The sequence below is a fragment of the Neovison vison genome, chromosome 12 (assembly GCF_020171115.1).
Source record: "Neovison vison isolate M4711 chromosome 12, ASM_NN_V1, whole genome shotgun sequence".
Classification (NCBI taxonomy): domain Eukaryota; kingdom Metazoa; phylum Chordata; class Mammalia; order Carnivora; family Mustelidae; genus Neogale; species Neogale vison.
This window is the reverse complement of record NC_058102.1, coordinates 67,886,970-67,905,478: the sequence shown is the minus strand read 5'-3', so window position 1 is coordinate 67,905,478 and position 18,509 is coordinate 67,886,970. Positions and strand designations below refer to the sequence as shown.

The 18,509-nt window shown below is 40.1% G+C and overlaps 1 protein-coding gene and 1 pseudogene across 2 annotated transcripts; both read left to right on the top strand.

Annotated features, from left to right (window-relative positions):
* Positions 1–7,766: 7,766 nt before the first annotated feature.
* MED21 (mediator complex subunit 21) lies at positions 7,767–14,106 on the top strand. 2 transcript variants are annotated; one of them, XM_044228057.1, is made up of 4 exons: positions 7,767–7,835; positions 12,050–12,164; positions 12,720–12,820; positions 13,626–14,106. In XM_044228057.1, the coding sequence occupies exons 1-4, from the start codon at positions 7,794–7,796 to the stop codon at positions 13,800–13,802; spliced, it is 435 nt and encodes a 144-aa protein (XP_044083992.1). In that variant the 5' UTR covers positions 7,767–7,793; the 3' UTR covers positions 13,803–14,106. The 2 variants fall into 2 exon arrangements, with proteins under 2 accessions (XP_044083992.1, XP_044083993.1); XM_044228058.1 differs by lacking the exon at positions 13,626–14,106 and having other exon boundaries at positions 12,704–12,771.
* A 3,919-nt stretch (positions 14,107–18,025) lies between these two features.
* Positions 18,026–18,295, top strand: LOC122892248 (annotated as a pseudogene).
* The last annotated feature ends 214 nt before the right edge of the window (positions 18,296–18,509 follow it).

Below are 18,509 nucleotides of genomic sequence, written 5' to 3'. Positions count from 1 at the left end.
CTCAGTCAGTTAAGCTTCCCGCTCTTGATTTCAGCTCAGGTCATGATCTCAGAGTCATCAGATGCAGCCCTGCCTCAGGCTGGGCATTCAGCCTGGAGTCTGTTTGAGATTCTCTCTCCCTCTGCCTCTACCCTCCCCCCACTTGTGCATGTGCACTCTCTCTCAAAATAAATAAATTGAAAAACAAAAATCTTTATTTCTTTTAAAATTTTATTTATTTATTTGACAGAGAGAGAGAGAGAAAGCACAAGCAGTGGGAGTGGCAAGCAAAGGCAGAGGGAGAATCAGGCTCCCCAGCAAGCAGAGAGCCCAAGGTGGGGCTGGATCCCAGGACTCTGGGATCATGACCTGAGCGGAAGGCAGATGCTTAACCGACTGAGCTCCCCAGGCACCCCCAAAACAAAAATCTTAAAAAAAAATTAAGACCTAAGTTGTAAATATTTTAGAAGAATATCCAGTGTGGGTGCAAGAGCTGAGAAGCAGACATTCTAGGAACCTTTGGAAATGTATTGACAAGTTTTTATAACATAATCTGCACAAAAATCTTACAAATATTCATACCTTTGGTACTATAATTCCACTTTGAGATTTAAGTACATATATATGTACAAACATTACATACCTGTGTAAAATTAGTGCACAAAACTACTGAGTATTAAAGATTTTATTTATTTATTTGAATGAGCGCATAAGCAGTGTGAGGAGCAGAGGGAAAGGGATAAGCAGACTCCACAGTGAGCACAGAGCTCCACGTGGGGCACATTCCCACAATCCTGAGATCATGACCTGAGCCAAAATCAAGAGTAGGACACTTACCTGACTAAGACACCCAGTGGCCCCTTCATCAAGGTGTTAGAGCAACAAAACCCAGTCTAAATGCCCAGCAATAAGGAATTGATTAAATAATCCATGATGCATCTGTATAGTAGAATACTGTGTAGCCCTTCTCAAATCGTGTTTTAGAAAGCAACTCATTGTGAAGTGTTTATGAAAAGGCAAGTTAAAAAGCGCCGAATATACCCAGTATGAGCTTTACCTTGTTTTCACTTTAGTCATGTTTATATACACAGAAAAGTTGAAAAAATAAAATGTTTTAAAGAGTTATCTCTGGGTGATTGGATTAAGAATGATTATTTTTTAACTTTTTTAATAATTAACTTCAGTGCAGGGCTTGAACTCATGGCCCTGAGATCCAAGACATGAGCTGAGGGCTCCTGAGTGGCTCAGTTGGTTAAGCGACTACCTTCAGGTCAAGTCATGATCCCAGGGTCCTGGGATCCAGTCCCACATTGGGCTCCCTGCTCACCGGGGAGTCTGCTTCTCCTTCTGATCCTTTCCCCTCTCATGTTCTCTCTCACTTATTCTCTCAAATTAAAAACAAAGCAAAACAAAACAAAACAAAAAAAAACCCTGAGATGAGTTTAAGAGTCAGATGCTTGGGGCGCCTGGGTGGCTCGGTGGGTTAAGCTGCTGCCTTAGGCTCAGGTCATGATCTCAGGGTCCTGGGATCAAGCCCCGCATCTGGCTCTCTGCTCAGCAGGGGGCCTGCTTCCTCTCTCTCTCTCTCTCTCTCTCTGCCTGCCTCTCTGCCTACTTGTGATCTCTGTCTATCAAATAAATAAATAAAATATTTAAAAAAAAAGAGTCAGATGCTTAACTGACTGAGCCATCCAGGTGCCCCAAGAATGATTTTCATTCCATGTTTCTGCACTCTGTAAAAATTCAAGATTGAATATGCATTGCTTTGAAATAAAATATTAATTTTTAAAAGATATGTATAATTTTTAAAGATTTTTCTTATACAAGCATTCAGGATAACAGTCCACCTTCCTGAGTATGACACAATTGTTTTCATAATATAGTCCCTGCCCACCTCTCCAGGTTCGTGTGGCAACTAAACTCAATTCCTCTATGCTAGCCACACTGAATTAATTGCAGTTTCCTGAACTCATCCCACTGTCTCCCCTCCATACCTTTGCATCGCAGTTCCCTTTGCCTTCAGAGGACAGCTGATGACAGATGTGTCAGCAGTCAGAAGAGGGCTTTAGTACCTTGGCTCTGAAATACCCTGACAGTTCGGGAAGAATATTGGCTGAGGTTCCTTGCTCATGTCAGAGTTCCACTGGCAACCTGTGAAACAAATGGGCTCAGCAGCTTTGCAGATGAGTTTGTCACTCCTATGAATTGAAAGGAAATGCAGAAGCACTTCGGTGGCTCAGTCAGTTCAGTGTCTGCCTTCAGCTCAGGTCACGATCCTAGGGTCCTGGGATAGAGCCCCATGTTTGGATATCTGCTCAGCAGGGAGTCTACTTTTCCCTCTCCCGCTCCCCTGGCCTTTGCTCTCTCACACTCTCTGTCAAATAAGTAAATAAATTATTTCTTAAAAAAGAAAGGAAATGCAAAAACTGAGAAGATTCCTAAACCCAAGATACAGATAACTACTAGTGCCTTAAAGTCTGCTTAAAATTTAGAAAAGGAAGGAAGGAAGACAAGTAACCTATCCTAGATATTTTATAAAACCCAAGACCTTGGATAGAGATGGGAACAGAATATTCCCATCTTTCTAGGGGAAAGGCAAGAAAGACATTCTGTGAAACTTGCCCGTTCATCCTATCTCACTCTAATCTCACTTTTGCTCTGTATTTTTTTTTAATTCTTGTTTCTATGGGTTACATTATTTTGACTATGTTTACTAAATTAAATCCAATAAATGTTTACTTAATAGTTATTATATGGAAATTATTATCCTAGAAAATGTATTCATTTGGTCCAGAAGTATGCATGCATTGGCTTCTATGTGCCAGCTAAATGCTAGGTATTGGAAATATGGAGGAAATTTCAATGTTTCTGCCCACAAGCAGCTCATTGTAGTGAGTCAATTATTCATGTATGAATAATTACATTTCAATATGCTAAGTGCAATAACAAAAGTATAAGGAACAATTGTGGTGAAGATTGGGAACAATTACCCTACTGTAGGGTTTCAGGGAGGGTTTTATAAAAAACAAGAAATATTTAAAATAAGGTAAGTGGATGGTCAACAAGGAAACAAAGGGAATCTAGTATAGCAAATTCTTATTTTTTTTAAGATTTTATTTATTTATTTGATAGACAGAGAACGCAAGTAGACAGAGAGGCAGGCAGAGAGAGGAGGAAGCAGGCTCCCTGCTGAGCAGAGAGCCCTAAGCTATGCTGGGCTGATCCCAGGACTCTGGGATCTTGACCAGAGCTGAAGGCAGAGGCTTTAACCCACTGAGCCACCCAGGCACCTGCAAATTCTTATTTATAGTATTTCAGCCCAGTGCTTGAAATGTTTTACAAATTTAATAAATTGTGGTCAAGTAGGTAATAAAGGTAGTTAAGAATCTAGAATGCTAAGTTAAAGAATTGTTAATTATTTTTTTTCCAAAAAGATAAGGAGTCACTACAGATTAAAAAAAATGAAAGTACTAACCACAAGATTAACTATGAGTTGATAATTAAAGCTGGATGATGAATACAAGAGTGTCCACCTTATTATTCTATTTTTTAAAAGATTTTATTTATTTATTTGACAGAGAGAGACACAGCAAGAGAGGGAACGCAAGCAGGAGGAGTGGGAGCTGGAGAAGCAGGCTTCCCAATGTGGAGCAGGGAGCCCAATGCAGAGCTTGATCCCAGTACAACTAAGATCATGACCTGAGCCGCAGGCAGACGCTTAACGACTGAGCCACCCAGGTGCCCCTTATTATTTAATTTTTGTATATGTTTGAAACTTATAATAATATGAAGCTTAAGAGTGCTTAGCTAGCTCAGTGGGAAAAGCATGTGATTCTGGGTCTCGGGGTTATAAGTTTTAGCCCCACACGGGGTGTAAAAATTACCACAAAAATAAGTAAATAAAAATAATATGAAGTTTAAAAGAACATACCAAAATTATATGTTTAAGAGATACATAATACTGGGTTTCTGCTCTTTAAACCATGTAATCCAGTTGGAGATGCAAGAACAGCAAGTGAAAAAGCATATGAAAAAGTGTCAGAATCATATAAGGAAAAAAGGAGAGGTCCATGTAGACTCCAGTAATTCATAAAATTTATATGAAAAAAGGTAAAACTGTAAAAGAGTAAAGAAATCATAACAAAGAAATCATTTGGAAGAAGGTAAAGAATGAGGAAAGAGTTAAAGAAGTGGTTCCCAATTGGGAGCAATTTTGCCCTGCAGGAGACATTTGGGGATATCTGGAGATATTTTTTATTGTCACCACTAGAAGGGGTGTTTGCCATCATTACTTCATGGGTAGAGGACAGTGATCACTCTAAACATTCTACAAAACACACGACAGCACTGGAGGTGGAGGGGGTGGGAAGAATACTCAGGCTTAAATGTCAATAGTGTTGCTGTTGAGAAATTCCAAGCTAGGGGCGTCTGGATGGCTCAGTGGGTTAAAGCCTCTGCCTTCGGCTCAGGTCCTGATCCCAGGATGCCCCGCATCAGGCTCTCTGCTGCCTGCTTCTCTGCCTACCTGTGATCTCCGACTGTCATATAAATAAAATCTTTAAAAAAAAGAAAGAAAGAGGGACGCCTGGGTGGCTCAGTTGGTTAAGCAGCTGCCTTCGGCTCAGGTCATGATCCCAGCGTCCTGGGATGGAGTCCCACATCGGGCTCCTTGCTTGGCAGGGAGCCTGCTTCTCCCTCTGCCTGCCTCTCTGTCTGCCTGTGCTCGCTCTCTCTCCCTCTCTCTCTGACAAATAAATAAATAAAATCTTTAAAAAAAAAAAAAAAAGGAAAGAAAGAAAGAAAGAAAGAATCCCAAGCTAGACACAAGAGACTGTTTTGGGCAGGTGGAGTTTCCCTGAAGTCCACAGCTTCAAGAGATTCATAACCCCCTTAAAGATATATGCAAAATTTTGAGCCTGATCTGGGGAAAGGGTCCATAGCTTTCCTCTGATTCATAAAGGTGTCCATGGCCAAAACAGTCTTAAGAAGCCCAGGGGACCAGGGATAACTAATAGATGAATAATCTTTTTTTAAAACATTTTATTTTTTTATTTGTCTCAGAGAGAGAGAGAACGTGCGCACATGCAGGGGGAGTGGCAGGCAGAGGGAGAAACAGGCTCCCTGCTCAACAGGGAGCCTGATGCTGGGCTTGATCCCAGAACCCTGGGATCATGACCTGAGCCAAAGTCAGATGCTTAACTGACTGAGCCACCCAGATGTCCCCATGGGTGAATATTCTGATTTCACTCAAAATATTATTGGGAGAGTTGGCTGGATTTGTTCTCTGGAGACAGATCATAGTGACCCTTGAAAACTAGGCAGAGATGGCTGGACACCAGCCTGAGGGCTCAGTGGAGCTATTGAAAACCTGTAAGAAGAGAACGACAGGACAAAAGCTCTATCATAACATGATTGTCTTCAAGTGGCACCTCTCTGTCAGGTGCCCAAGTTCTCTTCAATTGGGCCTCAAAACAGTATTCTCCAAAACAGAATCTCTCCAAAACAGTATGGGCTCTCTTATTCATTCCTCTCTATTTTTTTTTTAAGATTTTATTTATTTAGTTGACAGAGAAAGAGAGAGAGAGAGCGCGAGAGCACAAGCAGGCAGAATGGCAGGCAAAGGGAGAGGGAAAAGCAGGCTCCCAGCTGAGGAGAGAGCCCAGTGTGGTGTTTGATCCCAGGACCCTGGGATCATGACTTGAGCAGAAGGCAGACGCTTAACTGACTGAGTCACCCAGGTGCCCCCATCCCTCTATATCTAACTGGGCCCAACTCCTGCTAACATTTCCTTCAAAATGAGCCTTTCTTCTTCTCTTATCAGAGTCAACCCCCTAGTCTAGGCCCAACACATTTCATTCTTGGAACTGCAAAGCCGTCCTCCCAGTGAGGCCCTGGCTTATTCATCGCCTGGTCAGGGGAGGTGTCTCATCTGGAGAGATTCTTTTCTTTTTTTTTTTTTTTTTAAGATTTTATTTATTTATTTGACAGATCACAAGTAGGCAGAGAGGGAGGGGGAAGCAGGCCCCTCTGCTGAACAGAGAGCCTGACGCAGGGCTCAATCCCAGGACCCCGAGATCATGACCCAAGCCGAGGCTTTAACCCACTGAGCCACCAAGGCGCCGGCCCCTCTGGAGAGGTTTCTAATTAGGTCCCAGCAGATATGAAGAGGGATTGAGAGAGGAAGGAGTGGTGAAGCAGAAATACAGTTTACCAGCTAGCATTGGGGGTAAATCCGACAAGCTGAGTTTTCTGTGGATAATTCTCCCCAATTTCCCCCAACCCCAGTAGGCTGATCAGGGATAATTAACAAGAGAAACAGGGTGTAAGAGATGAGTTTGTCCCAAGCCCACAAACCAGTCATTTGCTGATTTCAGGCTCATTTCTTGCCACACTATCCCCAGGCTATAACTTTTTTTAGATACCAAGTCTCTTTCTTTTCTTTTCTTTCTTTCTTTCTTCTCTCTCTCTCTCTCTCTTTTTTTTTTTAACATAATCTCTAGGCCCAACCTGGGGCTTGAACTTACGACCAGGGGATCAAGCATCACATGCTCCAGTCACCAAAGCAGCCAGATACCAAGTTTCTACTATCTTCCTTCACACCTAAACCCTCAACAGGTCTCAAGGCTAAAGTCTAAACTGCACATCTTACCTGTTTAAAAACTGTTGCCGCCCTACCTACACATAAGGCTCATTTTCCAGGAACCTTCGTTCTCCCAGCTACACACTGCAACCTCCAATTTCCTTTCCAGAAACCATCTTTTGTTCTCCACAGTGAGTTCCTCCCTGTCAAAGGAACGAGATTCTTACTAGTTGCCTACACTCACACCTTACCTCTGAACTCCAAATGGCTCTTCTTCTGCCACTCACCTTTGCCGACAGAAACCTCTTTTCTAACCATTCTCTTCTTACACCATCAATATAGCTCGATTTAGTACTTAATTTTTCGGATGTTTTCCATTCCATGTGTGTCAGCTTCCCCAGCACACCCACACTCAGAATTAAAGTATGCAACCAGGGCGCCTGGGTGGCTCAGTGGGTTAAGCCGCTGCCTTCGGCTCAGGTCATGATCTCAGGGTCCTGGAATCGAGTCCCACATCGGGCTCTCTGCTCAGCAGGGAGCCTGCTTCTCTCTCTCTCTCTCTCTCTCTCTCTCTCTCTGCCTGCCTCTCCATCTACTTGTGATTTCTCTCTGTCAAATAAATAAATAAAATAAAATAAAGTATGCAACCAGTCTCCACTTGGGAGATCCTCCCCACCCCCCACCCCCACCCCCGCCTCCAAAAGCAACAGAGGAGGCACCCGAATGCTTACCAAGACTGCCTGGTGAATTTTAATTTGGATTTGTTGACGTTAAAATCGGTATCGCGACCCCCAAGGATTCTTGAGTTGCCTGCTGTGTATATGTTTTGCGTTCCACCTGGAAACCCAATGCAACACAAGTATTCAAGGCAATGTTTAAACATGAATACAAGGGAAGGCTGAGAAAATTACTTTTCAAACCGCAGAATCTAACAATCCCTGTAGAATGTTTAACACCCCAAAACCTCGAGAACAGTATGTTGGACCCAAATCACGAATGGACTCCAAACAACCTCCAAGTTCCTCAAAATACGTGCCCCAGAGAAGCTTAGCTTATGGAGCTAGCCTAAATAAAGCCTCGGAAAAGTCCCACCCACCCTCTTCTCGCCAGGCGTGGAGTTCTGCTGACTCCACCCCTTCTAAGAACGCTCCTCTGTGATTGGTCACCACGAGTCCTGAAACTGCCCAATCGCGTACGAGCAGCTGCTTTAGCTTCCTTAGCTTGCAGGAGGAACATGGCGGACCGGCTCACCCAGCTGCAGGACGCGGTGAACTCGGTGAGCAATTTCGCTCTCTTAGTCTCTGTCTTCCCTTTTCTGATGTATAAACAAGAGGAAAAGGGGCCCGAGAAAAACACCCGCAAGTGGGGAGCGGACTGAGGCGGGGTTTCAGCAAGAAGCGCTGGCGGCGGCGGGAGGCGGCGCGGCGTCCTGGGAGGTTTGAGGCCGGCTGCGGGCTTTGCGGAGAGCTGAGGGAGGGAGCAGCCTCGTTCGCCTGAAAAGTAGAGGATCTGTCAGGACACTTAGGCGTCACGGTCCTGTCTTGTTCTCTGGGAACAGTTTTATTTTATTGTCAGTAGCGCTCATGGGATCTCTTCTCTTCCGGGGGTAAGGGGAGAAGCAGCAGGAGCTGCTTTTTCCCTTATCAGTGTAAGCCGCTGAAGAGAGACTGGGCTCCTGATGAGCTTTTTTCGTTAAATGTCAGCCGAGTGTATTTCTTTCCCTGGACTTTCAGGTTGAGGCTGGAGTGATGTGAGGTGAGTTTTGTTTCATCTTAGTTGGTTCCTATAGACAAAGGGTTTCGTTCCCGTCTCTTGGCGCTCTCCAGCTTCAGTTTGGGGAAAACTGACGTGCTTATGAGAGTCAATTTTGTAACGCTTGTGTATGTTCCCACTTATTTAAGTCGTCTTTACTGTGTCTCAGGAAGTCTCCTTCCTCTTAAGGGCCAGATCTTTTAAGTCGACCCCCTTCCGTTGGTCGTTCTTATTTCTCCGGTTCTGCCAAACTGGCGAGTTTATGCAAACCGAAGGATTCATATACTCATTACCATTAACAGTTAAAGGGTTTCCCATTAATAGTTATATTTTTCGTTGTCGTTCTATTTATATTTTGATGTCCCAGGTTAAATGTCTGTATAGAGAGAATATGTTAACTGGAAAATCTTAAATATCTGGTCCCTTGCCAATTTTTTCACACTGGAGGCTAAGAAGTGAGGATTCTTATCATTGCATCATCAATCTTTGTTCACTTCCAGGCTGTGAATCTGCCTGTGAAAAACTGATCTACTCTGTACATAAAATAAGACCTTTTAGGACTGAGAGGGCTAGCCCCTAAATGTTGATGAAATCACTAAGATAAATTCTATGTTATGGTAACTTGCCTGGGCTGTCAGCCAACTTCCCTCTTGGAGATGTTCTTTGAGGCTTTTCAAAATCAAATTGTAAGGATGCTTCTGGGTACAAATGTTATTTTAGGAGAAATGTTGCATATTCATATACGTCTTGTAACCAGAAAGTTAGTAGGAGAAAGTGAATATGGCCTTAACTCCAGGGTTAGCAAGCTGATAATTGGATTTTGGGGAGAAACTTCTGGGTTGACAAGTATGAATGCCTACTGTATATGTAAGCATTATCATGTTTACAGAGAAATACTCCTTAAGGAGTTCACAGTCTAATTAGAAAGATGTCATATACTCAAGAGACATTTAAATAACATGAAAGTAGTATTTGGCTAGGTAGTTATAATGAATCAAAGGTCTTCAACTGTAAGTGCTGAGGTAAATTGGAATGTAGAGTGATATGCATTAAAATAGAGAAGATCTGGGCGCCTGGGTGGCTTAGTGGGTTGAGCCGCTGCCTTCCGCTCAGGTCATGATCTCAGGGTCCTGGGATCGGGCTCTCTGCTCAGCAGGGAGCCTGCTTCCTACTCTCTCTCTCTCTGCCTGCCTCTCTGCCTACTTGTAATCTCTCTCTGTCAAATAGATAAATTTAAAAAATCTTTAAAAAAAATAGAGCAGATCTTCTTAGCATTGATCTAAATTATAGTTATTTGTAAAATTATTAAAATAACATTTGTTTTTATCCTCTTGAGAACTCCATGAGGACAGAAACTATGTCTTGTTTACTGTATCAATCTAATGTTTATATACAATGCTTGTCATAGAGTTTTATTTTTGATACTATTTTTTGAATAAATGGATTTTGAGAGCTTTTGAAGAACACAGCAGATAGCCACTGTGTTGAATTTTGTGCATGTGTGTTTTTTCCATTCCTTAGAACAGTGGTGTAATGTGAAAATGTTTCCAACTTAAAAATGAAAAACCCTATTCAGGTTACCAGAACCAGAACTAGAATACACATTTGTGCATTTTTTGAGCACTTACTGTTGCTCCATTTCAAGTAGTAGAATGTGAGCAACACAGTATAGTCAGGAATGAATTTATCACTAGTTAGGTATATATAAAGGATTAGTAGGAAATGAATAAGTAGAATTGAGTTAGATTATTGAAAGTTTTGAAATAGCCTGAAGAGTTGGAGATTAATCTTAAAAGCCATGTTGGGGTGAGCTCAAAAAATTTTTTAAAGGTTTATTTATTTGAGAGGGAGGGTGCACATGAGCAGGAGGGGAAGAGGGAAAGGGAGAGAATCTTCACCAGATTCCACATGGAGCTCAACACAGGGCTGATCTCACAACCCTGAGATAACTACCTGAGCCAAAACCCTGAGTTGGACCTTAACCAACTTTGCCACCCAGGCTCCCCTGAGCCCCAAATTTTTAAGCAGGGTAAAATAACATAGTGAAATGGAAAACAAGAAGGAGGCTATTTTAACAATTCTGTTGTGAGATAATGACAGAGGCAATGATGATAGAATGAAAAGGGAATAGAAGGATTTGAAGATGAAAGTGAGAGTCTGAAGTTAGACTGCTAGTAACTAGGAGATTCTCAGTACAAATTAGATATTAAAGGAAACAGTTGATTTTGAGTTCTGTTTAATGGCAGAAAAACTTAGTGGAAGTGGTCATGCACTGATTGGAAATAAAAAAAACTGAGGTTCAAGAGGTCAGGACAATTGAGGGAAGCTGTTTGGGAGGATAGGAGTCTTAAGTTTGCTGCTTGTAAGGAAGCGGTATTCTCAGTCTTCAGAACTGCTTAAGGAATAGTTTTAGAGCAGTGGGAATTTACAACTTGAGTCATGGAGAAAAACATTTCCAAATACTTAAGGTGGAGTCCCTTTTCTCTCTCTTTTTTAAAAAATTGAGGTATAATTGACATAATATTAGCTTCAGGTGTACAGCATAATGATTCAATATTTGTGTATATTGTGAAAAGATCACAATAAATCTAGTTAACATGCCACCATACTGTAGTTACAAAGTTAAAATTTTTATCTTTTGATGAGAACTTCTAAGATTTACTCTCTTAGCAACTTCCAAAAATACAACACAGTATTAACTGTAGTCACCATACTGTACATTATATCCCCATGACTTATGTATTTTATAACTGAAAGATTGTACTTTTTGACCCTGTTCACTCTTTTTGCTCACTTTAACCTGCACCTCATCTCTGATAACCACTAGTCTGTCCTTTGTGAGCTCAGTTTTTGTTTTGTTTAGATTCCATATGTAAGTAACATTATGTAGTATTGGTCTTTCTCTGACTTATTTCATTCAACGTAATGCCCACAAAGTCCTTTCATGTTGCAAATGTCAAAATCCTCCTCCCCACTTTTTAAAAAGATTTAATTTATTCATTTGAGATAGCTGGAGAGAGCAGGAGCAGGGGAGGAGAGGGAGAAGCAGGCTCCCTGCTGAGCCAGGAGCCCAGACACAGGGCTTGATCCCAGGACCTTGGGATCATGACCTGAGCTAAAGGCAGACGCTTAATCGACTGAGCCACCCAGGTGTACCCCCCCCTTTTTTAATGGCTGAATAATGTTCCTGTGTGTGTGTATAACAGTTTCTTCATTCATTCATCCATCAATGGCCTTAAGATTTCTTAAGGTGGAGTCTTTTCCATGCTATTTCTTTATCCTTGTAACTACTTTAGTCTCAAAAAAATGGAACTGTGTACTTTGTATATGAGTTTTACATTTTAAAATTTATCCTAGGGCACTAGGATGACTTTTATTTGCCAGTCAAATTTGCTCTTTCCCACTGCTTCCTCCCCCCACAAAATCTTTACTTATGCTTGTAACAAATATTGGCATAATTTCTCTTATTATTCTCTTACCTTGGGACAAAAACAAAGATTATCTTGTATTTCCTTTTAACTGTTTCGAGTATGTTGATACCAAACCTTGTTTCTTTGCCTGATTAACATATTTAATTGTTGTTAATAATAACTGGCTAATTTTATCCAAAATTATTCCTGTTCTGTTCCCTTGCTCAGAGGTCATTATTATAGAAACTTATTTTTATTGCTATTACAGATAAAATCCTGAAAACTGATAAATCCTTTCTAACTCTGACACATTTTCTTTGGCCTCAAGCTTGCAGATCAGTTTTGTAATGCCATTGGAGTGTTGCAGCAGTGTGGTCCTCCTGCTTCTTTTAGTAATATTCAGACAGCAATTAACAAAGATCAGCCAGCTAATCCTACGGAAGGTAAATTTTCTTGGCTTGTCTTAATTTGACCATCATATACATATACATGATGATACATGTAATCCTTTAAGTTTATTGAGAAATGTAACTTACTTATAGCTTTTTTACAGTCTTGTTGTTTGAGAATATTACTGAAAGTTTTGTTATAAAAGAAATGAATTTGTTACAGTCAATTTATATAACATTTCATAATTCCATTCATGTCAAATAATAGATTGTTACTCCTTTAGAGATGAATTTGTATGAATTTAGCCGAATTTCACTTGAGGGACCTTAATAAGGAAGACATCCCATTAACAGATTCCTTTATTCAATTGACTGGAATATTGTCCTTAAAAATGAAATAATTATGTTTAATTCCCAATTTGAGTTAATAGTAAGGCTAATTCTCAAACATGTAATAGGATTGGTGTGTTAAAATTACATTTTAATCATTCAAAGTCTAGTACAGAAGAAGTTTATGAAGTTTTCTGCTTTCATTAGCTTCAAATTTAATTTCTTTTTCTGAAAACTTGACATTCCCTAATACTCTGAATGAGTGATATCTTTCTTTAGAATATGCCCAGCTTTTTGCAGCACTGATTGCACGAACAGCAAAAGACATTGATGTTTTGATAGATTCGTTACCCAGTGAAGAATCTACAGCTGCTTTACAGGTAAAAATCTTTTTCCCTTTGAGAAATTTGCTAGTAGAGAATTTTGATTAAAGGAGATAGATTTTTTTTTTTTAAGATTTATTTATTTATTTATTTATTTATTTAAGTAATCTCTACTTCAATGTGGGCCATGAACCCATGATCCCAAGATTAAGAATCACTTGTTCCTCTGACTGAGCCAACTAGGTGCCCCAAAGGAAATTTAATATCTTTTGTTATAGTATTCAAAGTTTCTTTGTTTTATTTATTTATTATATTTTTTAAGATTTTATTTTTAAGTAATCTCTACACCTAGCATGGGGCTTGAACTCAAAACCCTGAGATCAAGAGTCACCTGCTCCATAGACTGAGCCAGCCAGGTTCTCCATGATTAAATTTTTAAATTGAGGTTTTGTTAATTGTAAAGTACTGTAGTTTATTAAAGACCATGCTGAGTATATTGGTTATCCAATTTTGAGCTATAAGTAAACTTGTATTTTTCTCATTTTGGCTCTTTTCCACTCTTTTGGGTAGTATTCTGGGTGTGGAGTAGAATGTCCACAAGCAGTGTGGAAGAGAGTCATATGTAGACATTCAGAGATGTCTGACTGAAAATACATTCTTTTAAATAATTCATACAGGGGAATAACTCTTAAAAAATCATGTGATTTTAGAATTCCTGACACCAAGAAACCTATCATAATGGTTTCAGAGTCCTCCAGATTTAAAAGCAAATACTTCTCTCATTTTTTATTTCCTTCTCAACTCTTACTAACCTCCAAGTTTTTCATTTCTCAAAAGATTTTTTAATTTGTGTCTTACAAAGGCTGCTAGCTTGTATAAGCTGGAAGAAGAAAACCACGAAGCTGCTACATGTCTGGAGGATGTTGTTTATCGAGGGGACATGCTTCTGGAAAAGATACAAAGTGCACTTGCTGATATTGCGCAGTCACAACTGAAGACAAGGAGTGGTACCCATAGTCAGTCTCTTCCAGACTCCTAGAACCGGTATATACCATGTGGCTGAGAAAAGAACTATTTCAGTGCCATTAAGAATTCTGCATCAAATTTAGATGTAAGCCTTACCAACAGTTACAGAAACATTAAGCACTATGACACGTTACCTTTTTAGCTATTTTTTAATAGTCTTCTATTTTCACTCTTGATAAGTAAGCCTCTAAAATTGCGATTGAACCAGCTTTAAACCATCATTATACCATCATTTTTTATTATTGAAATGAAATTATTGAGGTAGATATTGCATTAATGGTTATAATATAATTAAACAGATGTACCTTAAAATTCTATTGTGACGTTTCTATCTTTATTTTATCAAATTTCTACAGTGTTTTTTGCAAATCAAAACATCCCTCAAACTGGAGAGATGGTAAGTGTAGAGATATGGGTCATTTCAATTTAGGCTGGTATCCTTCTGCCTTTTCAGAGGTTTCATTATATAAATTTGGAGCTTGAGCAAGGAAAGTTTCTGAAACCATGTTGCTTTGGTGAAACAGAGTGCTATGGGGTACCTGTGAGGCTCAGTCAGTTTGGCTCCTGCCTTTGGCTCGGGTCATGATCCTGGAGTTCTGGAATCAAGCCTGGAATCAGGCTCTCTGCTCAGCTGGGAGCCTGCCTCTCTCCCTCTGCCTGTCGCTGCCCCTGGTTGTGCCCTCTTTCTCTCTCTTTTTCTTTCCCTCCCTCTGTGTCAAACAAATAAATAAAATCTTAAAAAAAAAAAAAAAAAGAAAGAAAGAAAGAAAAAGAAACAGAAGGCTAGTGTGGCTGGAAGGCTAGTCACTTTTCTGGAAACGTTCTTCTTTTTCTAGAACTTCATACTCATTCTACTTCATCTCCACATGTGTTTCTACTAAGAAATTATCTTCTCTATCTGTAGAATTCCTGTGCTTTTGTGAGAGGATTTTTCTTCATCCTGAACTATCCTTTCCCGTATCTCTTGATCTGCTTTTTCCATTCTTCTTAATTTGCATTGTGAAGTATGTTCCCAGAGTCATTGATTTCTTCTTATCCTTTTTTTTTTTTTTAAAGATTTTATTTATTTATTTGACAGAGAGAGATCACAAGTAGGCAGAGAGGCAGGCAGAGAGAGAGGAGGAAGCAGGCTCCCTGCTGAGCAGAGAGCCCGATGCGGGACTCGATTCCAGGACCCTGAGATCATGACCTGAGCTGAAGGCAGCGGCTTAACCCACTGAGCCACCCAGGCGCCCCTCTTCTTAACCTTTTTATTTATCTGAAGGTTCTGCTGATCTTATTAACCTCTCAATATTTATTCCTGCATTCTAATCTGACCAGAACCTAATTCTACTACATAAGTTACTTTAACATTTTCTGCATTTCACCTTATTTTGTTACTGCTAACATTTGTGTCAGTGTGATCAAGTACGATTGTGCACCAACTCTTCCTTCTCTTTGAATCCTTTGATTATTTCCACAAGAATGCTGGAGTTGAAATGTATTCTACATTGTAACTGATTCTGTCTCCTGAGGCTACATTTTTCAGAATATCCTGAGCTACATTTCCTGCAATCTGTTACTATCCGGAGTTGGAGAAAGTTTAAGAACAATAGTCTGAGAGTCAGCCTGTTACTCCCATCATAATCAAGCTGTTCCATAGTTCTCAGAAAATACTGCTTAAAGGCACATTATAATTCCAAAATACAATTTAGAGTCATTAATTTTTTAAGTTATGTTAAATGTTATCTATACTAATAGATATTTTTATTTATTTATTTATTTATTTATTTAAAAGATTTTATTTATTTATTTGACAGAGAGAGGTCACAAGTAGGCAGAGAGGCAGGCAGAGAGAGAGGAGGAAGCAAGCTCCCCGCTGAGCAGAGAGCCCGATGCGGGGCTCGATCCCAGGACCCTGGGATCATGACCTGAGCCGAAGGCAGAGGCCTTAACCCACTGAGCCACCCAGGCACCCCTATACTAATAGATATTTAAAATGTTGGCTTATTCTCTCTGGCATCACTTAAAATGCGTTTTATTTATTTATTTATTTATTTATTTAAATTTTTACGTAATCTTTTGGGTTGGAGCTCACAACCCTGAAGTCAAGAGTCACATGCTTTACTAACTGAGCCAGTCAGGCATCCCATGAGTAATCATGCTTTCTTTATTTTTTAAGTTTTATTTATTTAAGTAATCTTTCTACACCTAATATGGGGCTCGAACTCACAACCCCAAAGTCAAGAGTCCCACTTGTCTCACTCCCCTGACTGAGACAGCCAGGTGCCCATTTAAAATGAATTTTATTTTTATTTATTTATTTATTTGAGAGTGAGAGAGTACACAAGCTAGGGGTGGGGAGGTGGGGAGAGGCAGAGGGAGAAGCAGACTCCCCGCTGAGCAGGGAGCCCAGTGATGCAGGGCTTCATCCTGGGACCCTGGGATCATGACCTGAGCTGAAGGCAGATACTTAACTGACTGAGTGAAACAGGTGCCCTGTAAATGAATTTTATTTTTAAATACTAGCATGAGGTGGAAGATAACTCATAAAAGAAAGTAATATTCAAAGTACTGAAAAACACAGTTAGCCCCAAGAGAGAAGTACAGAAAGTTATAGCCTTAAACTGTTAGACTACTGTTCTCCTTATCTGAGATTTTTTATATTTGAAATTGCCTGTTTTTTCTGGTTTAAGGTGGTTTAAGGTATTACAGAAAAAGAACAATACACATTCTGAAATATTCGTAAAGATTGTATGACATAATTCAAAGACTGTATATAATAGCTTTTCTTAGCTGTCATTTTGTGGACATGGCTGTTGGGTGAGGAAGTCCTAAAAGCTGAAATGGGTATATGGGCAGTGATAGTTTTGCTACCTGGTACATGGCTTTAGGAGGACAGAAAACAATGGATGTCTGTGTCTTTCATCCCCTAATTCTTCCCTCCCCTTCTACCCAGATTTAAGTTGTTTTAAGGAGAAAACTCCTTAAAAATGGGGCTATGGTCTCTTTCTTCCCAAAGGACCATAGGCCCTATATCCCTGTTGGAATTTTCTGGAGAATTCAGAAAAGGAGGGACCCAACCCTTCATGGCTTTGTTGGATATGGGTGCTATCGTACTTGGTCTAGTGGGGAGAAGGGACATGCAAATTCAACTTTGGGTCTAGGTAGAGTGACCAGTGAGCATGTTAAATATAACTTTATTGCTAAATATAACTTTGAGCTCAATCTGATAACACTGGTCATGGCTTCTACTATGAACATACTATTGGAATAGACATTCTGTGCCCTTGTAATTCCTCATGCAAATGCCAGAGAAGATACACCTATTCAGGACATGCTAAAGGGAGAGAAGTAGTCTTGTGATCTGTAAAACAATCCCCAACCCATCTCCTTGTCCTTTGTCTATGAAGCACCTGGCCATTGACAATTGAATACTGTGCTCCTAGAAAACAGTTACGGTTTCTCCATCTTACTGTATTCCTGGCAGTGGCTTACTGCAAAGAACCACCTTTCCCTGTATGGCTTTGTTCACGTGTGACAAAGCTGGACCCAGACCTCCAAATTCCCATTGTTTGTCTCTTAAATGGTTAGTTGAACTGTTTGTCCCCACAGACCAATCTGGACAAAATGCCTTAAAAGGACCTAATCAAACTTTAGGCTTCTCCCCTCACAGACCCCTGAACTTTAATCCACCCTTAGTCTGAACCTGCACTGGAATGTGGAATAGTACATCCTCGGACACTTCCTGAAAAGTAACTAACCACTGAAAAAGACTTCCACTTATCAACCATCTCCTTATATCCATCTGATCTTTGAGACAGTTGGAGATCTTATTTTCAGAGCATTCTCATTGCCACAATATTTTCCAATAAAGTTTTTCTGTACCTAAGTGTGGATTTGTTTTTACTTGATAACACTTGTGTAGGAAAAAAAACCTCATCTTCTCTCATCACATACCCCCAGGGGCTAAGGCTGGGGCAAAGGGGGCTGAGGCACTCATTCACTGTGAAGTAATAAATCTCTCAGAACATCTTATGTGTACATTTAGGATAAAATTCATAAAGAAAATATTAATAGTAAATATTAAAACCCCAACCCTATGAAATGTAAATAACTCAGGATGAAAGAAAGAATTATAATGGAGATTAGGACATAATTCAGAACTTAATGAAAATATTATGTACAGAAACATGGGGAGAGCAGTAGATGTGCAAGGGAAGTGACCTTGCAGCAGGTAATAAATCATTAATCAAGATGTCTTCAGTGTCTGAGCCTCCCAGCTTTAAAAAGGAACCACCCAAAGAGACAGACTTTCAAAACCCAGGGCGCAGAGGTCCATACAGCAACCTTATTTCAAGTTGTGACCCAGAGCTCTTCATTAAGCCTAACCCGTAATGGCTTTTGGATTCGCATGGCTTACATTGGTTATCTACATGCAACACAAGAGAATACGAAGAACCTCTCTGAAGCTATTGATAGCGAGGGATACAGTTTTATAGGAGGAAAACCTCTCAATGGGATTAATAGTGCTGGATACTGCAGATGGAGCTTTACTGAGGGCTCTGAAAGCTTCAGATGAAAGATAATGTGTAGTGTCATGCTTCTTGGTCTAGAATGTGTTCATGAGGAAAGAGAGCAGTTGCAATCAGGTCGCGAGAGTAAATTTTAAATTTCATCTTTGCAAAGCTGCAGCCCTTATCTCAGTCTCCAAAAAAAGAGCTTCTCCTCGCATAACAGT